The 11,167-nt window shown below is 36.1% G+C and overlaps 1 protein-coding gene across 1 annotated transcript; it reads right to left on the bottom strand.

Moving 5' to 3' along the window:
* Positions 1–209: 209 nt before the first annotated feature.
* LOC118056133 (uncharacterized) lies at positions 210–9,342 on the bottom strand. The gene is made up of 4 exons (XM_073405211.1): positions 8,534–9,342; positions 1,127–1,383; positions 617–848; positions 210–529 (listed from the first exon to the last, which is right to left on the bottom strand). Exons 1-3 carry the CDS (start codon positions 8,787–8,789, stop codon positions 807–809), a joined length of 555 nt encoding a protein of 184 aa, XP_073261312.1. The 5' UTR covers positions 8,790–9,342; the 3' UTR covers positions 210–529; positions 617–806.
* Positions 9,343–11,167: the final 1,825 nt, after the last annotated feature.

The following is an 11,167-nucleotide window of genomic DNA, read 5'->3' as shown; positions in this document are numbered from 1 at the left end:
TATATATTTGATCCTTGAAGTTTCAATATTTCTTTAATAACAAAATTGCATTCTTTTTACCGAATCAAGCACCAACTTTTGCAAGCGCTGATCCAAACAAATTTATACAAATAAATTTTACTAAAGTTATAGAGCTAAGTTTATATAATGATCATTTATCTCAAGTTATGTGTTATTTGTTTTTGAGTTTGATCAGAATTCAAAACACATTAAATAAATGATTATAAAACTTAACAAACATTATATATTTTACACTTTATGTCATCCACAAAGCATACACTTTACATTACGAAAAAGCAATAAAGAATGCATTGTATTTATTCTTACAATAAAAAAGCAATAAAACTTGAAAACATCTCTTGAAATAAAACAAAAGCTGTATTTAATCTTCGCCACTACGGTCCGCATTGATCTCATCGAGAATCACCACAAGAGCTACTATGAAGGCATAATCAACATTAGGATAAACAGTCACTCCAAAACTATCTGTATCCAAGATCATTGTCGTGAGAGAATGTAATCTATGCATCTGCATTTATGTAAGATTTAAAAATATTAGTACGAAAACCTGCAAAGATAGGACTCTAAAATGAATGAGAGCTAGCATCGAACTTACTTGTGCAAGCATGGTATTGGAATCTCCAACAAGTATAGAGCAGGAACTCTCTCTGTACCCTCCCTTGACCTTGAAATCAGGGACCTCTCCTTTGTTGTTAGCCAAGAATATGTCTAACTCAGTTTTGAATTGGAATAACTTTGATTTCTTGGCTGTGAAAAGCAAATCTTTCTCCTCCTTGCTTTCTCCTCTAAAAGCTTCCCACCTCCGATGCATCATGCATGGTCCTTATCTGGAGAAAATGGTAAACACGCAGTAAGCCATCTCATTGATATATGGACAGTAATGATAGTAACGTCATTTGACTGTATTCAACTTTCATCATTGTTATTTTATGCGTGGTCCTTCCCAGTTAAATTACATTTAAAAAATAATAATAATCCTCGATGTTTATATTAAATGAATCATATCTAATCTCGTGTAAAAGGCAACCAAATTTAGAATTTATCATTGTTGTGATGGTTAGATTGAAAAAGAAGGAAGCAAATGACAAAGAGCAGTTAAACATACCTTCTGCCTGAGATTGACAAGGGTGTTACCGGCTGCATCTTTCAGAAAACGACGATCATGCAAGCTTAAGAGTTTACTCTTGACTTGGAAGATGAGGGTGCCATTAATGTCAGACACCTTAAAATCATTCTCTCCAAGAGTCCATAGCTTTGTAGAGACGCCGAGTTCAACAGGGTACTGTGCCAGGTACTGTGGCCCTATTACCACCACTGGATGCTCCACCGGCGGGTATGTTCTCACAGCGGGAAGGGGGTTGCCTGGTGCTTGCCCAGCAGCCATAATCACAGAAACAAAATATTACTCGAAGAAATAAACAGAAAGAGATACAGCTAATCTCTATATTATGCAGGTCTTGATGGTGGTTCTAGAAGTAGTGTTTGAGAGGAATGGTGGATGTATTTTATAGTGCCAATTAAAGAACTCTAAAACGCGTGGGGAAAGAACTGTAGCTTTCCCCACAGTTTTCCCTGTCAAGGCATATATTGTTGCTGCAGAAGTTTGAAAAAACGTTAGATCATAATACCAGTGTCTTAAATGCTTTGAAAAATTGATCACCTTTAGAATAATTAACTTACGTCTTCAGGTTTCATTTGGACAATGTCAAATCAGCCGGTGTTTTTTTAATGGTGCATTAAATGCTTTCAGGCTTCATTTAGAATAAAGTCAAGCTGTTTGATCTTCTTTGATGGTGCATTAAATGGATGTGGCGTTGGCATCATTATACACGTATTCTTGCCTCCGTTTTCATTATTTCCTGTTCAGTTTTCATTGGCATTTCTATTCTGGTTAGTCTGCTTTCTAATTGTTTGATTGCATGGGATGATGCTCTTTTGAAATGGTGTTTCTAGCGAGCCAGTTCTCTCAGCTCCCGCCTCTCTCATAATATTTGAAGGTATGTTTTCCTGCAACTTTTGTTTGTTCCCTGCAACTTTTGTTTGTTCAGTATGCGGGGGCCATGATTTGTTATGCTTTCCTTTGCAGTTCGTTGTTCCCTTTATCATATCGTCTTCTTTCAGGAGAGAGTTTGGACTTCAAGGTTAGAATATTTTCCTCTTAGTTGCCATGTTGTTCAAAAGAGTGGCTTCTCTCTTTTCTTTTTTCTTTCTGCTTTGTGTGATTCTGCATACTATCTTCGTTTCATCAAGTCCTAACGCATATGATTTGATATTCTGCACCACATTCTGGGTTCTGTGTGTTTCTTTGTCTGACAGCTGTGCATGATAATTAGTTTTGCAAAAAATAGCATCGCGCCAATTGTATTTCTACATACCAAATCTTATGCTTTTGCCCTGTCAAGGCATATATTGTTGCTGCAGAAGTTTTGAAAAAACATTAGATCATAATACCAGTGTCTTAAATGCTTTTGAAAAATTGATCACCTTTAGAATAATTAACTTACGTCTTCAGGTTTCATTTGGACAATGTCAAATCAGCCGGTGTTTTTTTTAATGGTGCATTAAATGCTTTCAGGCTTCATTTAGAATAAAGTCAAGCTGTTTGATCTTCTTTGATGGTGCATTAAATGGATGTGGCGTTGGCATCATTATACACGTATTCTTGCCTCCGTTTTCATTATTTCCTGTTCAGTTTTCATTGGCATTTCTATTCTGGTTAGTCTGCTTTCTAATTGTTTGATTGCATGGGATGATGCTCTTTTGAAATGGTGTTTCTAGCGAGCCAGTTCTCTCAGCTCCCGCCTCTCTCATAATATTTGAAGGTATGTTTTCCTGCAACTTTTGTTTGTTCCCTGCAACTTTTGTTTGTTCAGTATGCGGGGGCCATGATTTGTTATGCTTTCCTTTGCAGTTCGTTGTTCCCTTTATCATATCGTCTTCTTTCAGGAGAGAGTTTGGACTTCAAGGTTAGAATATTTTCCTCTTCGTTGCCATGTTGTTCAAAAGAGTGGCTTCTCTCTTTTCTTTTTTTCTTTCTGCTTTGTGTGATTCTGCATACTATCTTCGTTTCATCAAGTCCTAACGCATATGATTTGATATTCTGCACCACATTCTGGGTTCTGTGTGTTTCTTTTGTCTGACAGCTGTGCATGATAATTAGTTTTGCAAAAAATAGCTTCGCGCCAATTGTATTTCTACATACCAAATCTTATGCTTTTGCCCTGTCAAGGCATATATTGTTGCTGCAGAAGTTTTGAAAAAACGTTAGATCATAATACCAGTGTCTTAAATGCTTTGAAAAATTGATCACCTTTAGAATAATTAACTTACGTCTTCAGGTTTCATTTGGACAATGTCAAATCAGCCGGTGTTTTTTTAATGGTGCATTAAATGCTTTCAGGCTTCATTTAGAATAAAGTCAAGCTGTTTGATCTTCTTTGATGGTGCATTAAATGGATGTGGCGTTGGCATCATTATACACGTATTCTTGCCTCCGTTTTCATTATTTCCTGTTCAGTTTTCATTGGCATTTCTATTCTGGTTAGTCTGCTTTCTAATTGTTTGATTGCATGGGATGATGCTCTTTTGAAATGGTGTTTCTAGCGAGCCAGTTCTCTCAGCTCGCGCCTCTCTCATAATATTTGAAGGTATGTTTTCCTGCAACTTTTGTTTGTTCCCTGCAACTTTTGTTTGTTCAGTATGCGGGGGCCATGATTTGTTATGCTTTCCTTTGCAGTTCGTTGTTCCCTTTATCATATCGTCTTCTTTCAGGAGAGAGTTTGGACTTCAAGGTTAGAATATTTTCCTCTTAGTTGCCATGTTGTTCAAAAGAGTGGCTTCTCTCTTTTCTTTTTTCTTTCTGCTTTGTGTGATTCTGCATACTATCTTCGTTTCATCAAGTCCTAACGCATATGATTTGATATTCTGCACCACATTCTGGGTTCTGTGTGTTTCTTTGTCTGACAGCTGTGCATGATAATTAGTTTTGCAAAAAATAGCATCGCGCCAATTGTATTTCTACATACCAAATCTTATGCTTTTGCCCTGTCAAGGCATATATTGTTGCTGCAGAAGTTTGAAAAAACATTAGATCATAATACCAGTGTCTTAAATGCTTTGAAAAATTGATCACCTTTAGAATAATTAACTTACGTCTTCAGGTTTCATTTGGACAATGTCAAATCAGCCGGTGTTTTTTTAATGGTGCATTAAATGCTTTCAGGCTTCATTTAGAATAAAGTCAAGCTGTTTGATCTTCTTTGATGGTGCATTAAATGGATGTGGCGTTGGCATCATTATACACGTATTCTTGCCTCCGTTTTCATTATTTCCTGTTCAGTTTTCATTGGCATTTCTATTCTGGTTAGTCTGCTTTCTAATTGTTTGATTGCATGGGATGATGCTCTTTTGAAATGGTGTTTCTAGCGAGCCAGTTCTCTCAGCTCCCGCCTCTCTCATAATATTTGAAGGTATGTTTTCCTGCAACTTTTGTTTGTTCCCTGCAACTTTTGTTTGTTCAGTATGCGGGGGCCATGATTTGTTATGCTTTCCTTTGCAGTTCGTTGTTCCCTTTATCATATCGTCTTCTTTCAGGAGAGAGTTTGGACTTCAAGGTTAGAATATTTTCCTCTTAGTTGCCATGTTGTTCAAAAGAGTGGCTTCTCTCTTTTCTTTTTTCTTTCTGCTTTGTGTGATTCTGCATACTATCTTCGTTTCATCAAGTCCTAACGCATATGATTTGATATTCTGCACCACATTCTGGGTTCTGTGTGTTTCTTTGTCTGACAGCTGTGCATGATAATTAGTTTTGCAAAAAAATAGCTTCGCGCCAATTGTATTTCTACATACCAAATCTTATGCTTTTGCCCTGTCAAGGCATATATTGTTGCTGCAGAAGTTTGAAAAAACGTTAGATCATAATACCAGTGTCTTAAATGCTTTGAAAAATTGATCACCTTTAGAATAATTAACTTACGTCTTCAGGTTTCATTTGGACAATGTCAAATCAGCCGGTGTTTTTTTAATGGTGCATTAAATGCTTTCAGGCTTCATTTAGAATAAAGTCAAGCTGTTTGATCTTCTTTGATGGTGCATTAAATGGATGTGGCGTTGGCATCATTATACACGTATTCTTGCCTCCGTTTTCATTATTTCCTGTTCAGTTTTCATTGGCATTTCTATTCTGGTTAGTCTGCTTTCTAATTGTTTGATTGCATGGGATGATGCTCTTTTGAAATGGTGTTTCTAGCGAGCCAGTTCTCTCAGCTCCCGCCTCTCTCATAATATTTGAAGGTATGTTTTCCTGCAACTTTTGTTTGTTCCCTGCAACTTTTGTTTGTTCAGTATGCGGGGGCCATGATTTGTTATGCTTTCCTTTGCAGTTCGTTGTTCCCTTTATCATATCGTCTTCTTTCAGGAGAGAGTTTGGACTTCAAGGTTAGAATATTTTCCTCTTCGTTGCCATGTTGTTCAAAAGAGTGGCTTCTCTCTTTTCTTTTTTCTTTCTGCTTTGTGTGATTCTGCATACTATCTTCGTTTCATCAAGTCCTAACGCATATGATTTGATATTCTGCACCACATTCTGGGTTCTGTGTGTTTCTTTGTCTGACAGCTGTGCATGATAATTAGTTTTGCAAAAAATAGCTTCGCGCCAATTGTATTTCTACATACCAAATCTTATGCTTTTGCCCTGTCAAGGCATATATTGTTGCTGCAGAAGTTTGAAAAAACGTTAGATCATAATACCAGTGTCTTAAATGCTTTGAAAAATTGATCACCTTTAGAATAATTAACTTACGTCTTCAGGTTTCATTTGGACAATGTCAAATCAGCCGGTGTTTTTTTAATGGTGCATTAAATGCTTTCAGGCTTCATTTAGAATAAAGTCAAGCTGTTTGATCTTCTTTGATGGTGCATTAAATGGATGTGGCGTTGGCATCATTATACACGTATTCTTGCCTCCGTTTTCATTATTTCCTGTTCAGTTTTTCATTGGCATTTCTATTCTGGTTAGTCTGCTTTCTAATTGTTTGATTGCATGGGATGATGCTCTTTTGAAATGGTGTTTCTAGCGAGCCAGTTCTCTCAGCTCCCGCCTCTCTCATAATATTTGAAGGTATGTTTTTCCTGCAACTTTTGTTTGTTCCCTGCAACTTTTGTTTGTTCAGTATGCGGGGGCCATGATTTGTTATGCTTTCCTTTGCAGTTCGTTGTTCCCTTTATCATATCGTCTTCTTTCAGGAGAGAATTTGGACTTCAAGGTTAGAATATTTTCCTCTTCGTTGCCATGTTGTTCAAAAGAGTGGCTTCTCTCTTTTCTTTTTTCTTTCTGCTTTGTGTGATTCTGCATACTATCTTCGTTTCATCAAGTCCTAACGCATATGATTTGATATTCTACACCACATTCTGGGTTCTGTGTGTTTCTTTGTCTGACAGCTGTGCATGATAATTAGTTTTGCAAAAAATAGCATCGCGCCAATTGTATTTCTACATACCAAATCTTATGCTTTTGCCCTGTCAAGGCATATATTGTTGCTGCAGAAGTTTGAAAAAACGTTAGATCATAATACCAGTGTCTTAAATGCTTTGAAAAATTGATCACCTTTAGAATAATTAACTTACGTCTTCAGGTTTCATTTGGACAATGTCAAATCAGCCGGTGTTTTTTTAATGGTGCATTAAATGCTTTCAGGCTTCATTTAGAATAAAGTCAAGCTGTTTGATCTTCTTTGATGGTGCATTAAATGGATGTGGCGTTGGCATCATTATACACGTATTCTTGCCTCCGTTTTCATTATTTCCTGTTCAGTTTTCATTGGCATTTCTATTCTGGTTAGTCTGCTTTCTAATTGTTTGATTGCATGGGATGATGCTCTTTTGAAATGGTGTTTCTAGCGAGCCAGTTCTCTCAGCTCCCGCCTCTCTCATAATATTTGAAGGTATGTTTTCCTGCAACTTTTGTTTGTTCCCTGCAACTTTTGTTTGTTCAGTATGCGGGGGCCATGATTTGTTATGCTTTCCTTTGCAGTTCGTTGTTCCCTTTATCATATCGTCTTCTTTCAGGAGAGAATTTGGACTTCAAGGTTAGAATATTTTCCTCTTCGTTGCCATGTTGTTCAAAAGAGTGGCTTCTCTCTTTTCTTTTTTCTTTCTGCTTTGTGTGATTCTGCATACTATCTTCGTTTCATCAAGTCCTAACGCATATGATTTGATATTCTACACCACATTCTGGGTTCTGTGTGTTTCTTTGTCTGACAGCTGTGCATGATAATTAGTTTTGCAAAAAATAGCTTCGCGCCAATTGTATTTCTACATACCAAATCTTATGCTTTTGCCCTGTCAAGGCATATATTGTTGCTGCAGAAGTTTGAAAAAACGTTAGATCATAATACCAGTGTCTTAAATGCTTTGAAAAATTGATCACCTTTAGAATAATTAACTTACGTCTTCAGGTTTCATTTGGACAATGTCAAATCAGCCGGTGTTTTTTTAATGGTGCATTAAATGCTTTCAGGCTTCATTTAGAATAAAGTCAAGCTGTTTGATCTTCTTTGATGGTGCATTAAATGGATGTGGCGTTGGCATCATTATACACGTATTCTTGCCTCCGTTTTCATTATTTCCTGTTCAGTTTTCATTGGCATTTCTATTCTGGTTAGTCTGCTTTCTAATTGTTTGATTGCATGGGATGATGCTCTTTTGAAATGGTGTTTCTAGCGAGCCAGTTCTCTCAGCTCCCGCCTCTCTCATAATATTTGAAGGTATGTTTTCCTGCAACTTTTGTTTGTTCCCTGCAACTTTTGTTTGTTCAGTATGCGGGGGCCATGATTTGTTATGCTTTCCTTTGCAGTTCGTTGTTCCCTTTATCATATCGTCTTCTTTCAGGAGAGAGTTTGGACTTCAAGGTTAGAATATTTTCCTCTTAGTTGCCATGTTGTTCAAAAGAGTGGCTTCTCTCTTTTCTTTTTTCTTTCTGCTTTGTGTGATTCTGCATACTATCTTTGTTTCATCAAGTCCTAACGCATATGATTTGATATTCTGCACCACATTCTGGGTTCTGTGTGTTTCTTTGTCTGATAGCTGTGCATGATAATTAGTTTTGCAAAAAATAGCATCGCGCCAATTGTATTTCTACATACCAAATCTTATGCTTTTGCCATGCTTTGTGAACTTCTTTTGTTGTTTTTTTATAAAGTTTGCAGATATGTTTTTTCATTGCATGCCGCAATATAAGATAACATATCGTCTTTGTAATTATATATGTTTGTATAATGAAGAAGGTAGCTGTTATGGTATACAAATATTGCTCAGAAAATATTGGTCGTTGGGCGATGAAACTAGACCATTACAGTATGTTGGTCATTCCATTTTTTGTTTTTAAGTACGTAAGACCCAATGAAGACGCAAGCAATGCATCTCAGGCTCTCGCTTTCAGAGAAGATGTGCGAGGAGTTTAATTACGAAGCTATGCTGATATCTATCTAAGAGCTCATGTTCAAAGGAAAGCGCAAACCTGGGACCTGTACTTTGTAAAGGATGGAATGGAGTAGCGATTGGCGGATAAAATGAATCTTTACCAGCTGAGCGACTACAAACGCACTGACAAGAAGAAGTCCAGGACGTTCAACGAAAGACCAGCTGCGGGATCGTCTGACGAAAATGAGGGCCTGGCTCACAATACTCACTTGCAAGTGCAAGGCCGCCATCATTTCATATTTGCTATCTCTCAGTGATCTTGCATAAAACTTATCCTGTCTTACGAAAATCATATAAATATATAAAATCTGAATAAAGGGAAACACAAGCTGAGAAGAAGTCTGTGTCTTTCATAATCCAGAAGAACAATACTGTCATCAGGGCCAAGTAACCTCCAAGCACAACACCAGTGCTAAATATCTCTTTAAGTTTCCAGTGCAGTGGGAGGATCCCTTATAATAGCATGCTGCCCGCACCTGTAGGAAGAGGAACGAGAGTGGAAGAGTAGGAATCCGTAAACTGATGCATGAAATATTGTTGTTAGAGAGGTGCTGATCATGTGAGCTGCATGCCATTTGATGGTGGAGATGTGGAGGACAATGACAAAGAAGCCGCAGAGAGAAGGGAATAGGCGGAGAGAAAGGGTGAGGAATATGCAACTTCAATCACTGGACAAGGTTTGTGATTCTTGATGAGACTCATTTGAGAAAACTGATGATTTGCTGTGATGAGAAGCTGGACTTCCAAGATTGAAAAACAACTTCTTCTTTTTTTTAGATTGTCGCTGATTTGTTGAAAGGAAAATGGGATGGCAAGTATATATATATGCGAGGGCTAGAAACTGCTGCAACAAGAAAGTGACCGAAGAATGCCAACTTGCCTGGAAAATCAGCATTTTTGCCACAAGAAAGCACGGTGTGGATTGCTGGCTTTTTAACATTTTTCTTGGTAGGCACTAGGCACTAGCGATCCATCTTGCGAGATTGATGGCAGTGGTAGACTGTTGCCACAAGAAAGTGACCGAAGAATGCCAACTTGCAGAGGAAAATCAGCATTTTTGCCCACAGAAAGCACGGCATGGATTGCTGGCTTTTTAACATTTTCCTTGGTAGGGGCTACGCACTAGCGATCCATCTTGCGAGATTGATGGCAGTGGTGGCAGTTCCTCTTACTTTTATGATTCAAAAGGCTCGAAAGGAAACTGGAGTCTGCCTTTTGCTCCCCACTTTTCAAGCAATTCATGACTACGTTACGTTTATAATCATGAAGAGGCAAACCCGTCACTTTCTCAAGTTAACCCGTCACTATCCAACAGAAAGGGATCAATGGAAATGCCATGCCTTAAACCACTTTTCTGTTTTTTTAGTGTAGTAAAATGTAAAATATCAGCATAAACAAAAATAAAATATTAAAATAATGTCTGACTGCTTAGTTTTAATCTTATTAGATTAACGTGTTATTAATTATATAAAATGATGTTATCCATGTTAGCATGCAAAGTCCCGACTCCCTCTGCTGCCAATTCTACCGGTTCTTCTTCTTCTTGGCAATCATATTATATATATTACTTCCTAGGTTTTAGAAAATTATTCTTTAATCCCTGGGTTACCTTTGTGTTTCTAAATAATATTAGTTCTTGGAGAATTCTATGGTGTTTGTTTAGTATTTGATTGGAAAAAAATATATTTTTTAAAATAATTTTGAAGTGGGTTTTTGTATTCTTTATAAAACATTATTATTGACGTCAAATGCACCCTTTAACATTTTAAGTTCTTAAAGAAAATTAAATTAATGTTTTAAAGTAGTTTTGAAGTGAGTTGCTATTGATATATAAAACATGAAGTATAAGAAAATATATTCTCATTATTGACGTAAAATGCACCGTTTAATATTTGAAGTTCTTAAAGATAAAATTGGTGTTTTAAATAGACAATGATCAACAAGCTAACTTTGTGTATTGGTTTACAAACATGAAGTACGATTATAAGTACTTATAATTGTATTCGAAAGCCAAAGACTAAAGATTAATCCACTTGCAACTTGAATGCCAGCCGAGTCTCGTGGCTCAAATGACACCTATATATCGAATAATTTATAGGGATTTCGGAACATAAAGTAAAGCATTTAAATTTATAGTATTTAAGATTGTAATAGTAATTATTTTTTAAAATATATTTTATTTTAAATCAAGTCAAACTGAAAAAACATAGCAAAAAACAAGTCATATTAAAAAAACGAGTCAAACCGATTTAAATAGATTTTTATTCTAAAAAACTAAACTAAACCAAAAATAATTATATCTAGCCTAGACTATTTATTAATTTTGTTTTTACTAGAATATGTTTTTTTATATATAACTTGTAGAACTCTAAAACGCGTGGGGAAAGTACTATAACTTTCCCACGCCCCCTATACATCAATGAATGAAAGTGTTTTTTTTATATTTTTTTTTTCACGCCTCACTATACTCATTATTAATATTATATTATATTATATTATATTATTCCTAAGCATCAGTGAATGAAAGTGTTTTTTTTTTCACGCCTCACTTTACTCATTATTAATATATTATTATTATTATATTATATTATTTAACTGTCTTATTTTTTTTTTAATTTTTTTTGTTTTTTTAATGAATTTTTTTTTGTTTTATTTAGTTTGTTGGTATTAA

Source organism: Populus alba, chromosome 16, assembly GCF_005239225.2.
Source record: "Populus alba chromosome 16, ASM523922v2, whole genome shotgun sequence".
NCBI classification, from domain to species: domain Eukaryota; kingdom Viridiplantae; phylum Streptophyta; class Magnoliopsida; order Malpighiales; family Salicaceae; genus Populus; species Populus alba.
Note: the sequence above shows the minus strand (reverse complement) of the source record. Positions and strands in the feature narration are given on the sequence as shown.

Bases quoted from the DNA above. Each gene is read 5' to 3' on its own strand.
- LOC118056133 (XM_073405211.1), bottom strand. From the start codon at position 8,789: ATGATTTTCGTAAGACAGGATAAGTTTTATGCAAGATCACTGAGAGAT. The intron at 1,384-8,533 runs GTTTGCGCTTTC...GGCAAGCACCAG, and splicing joins TTACAAAGTACAGGTCCCAG to GCAACCCCCTTCCCGCTGTG. The intron at 849-1,126 runs GTATGTTTAACT...CATTTTCTCCAG, and splicing joins TTGTCAATCTCAGGCAGAAG to ATAAGGACCATGCATGATGC.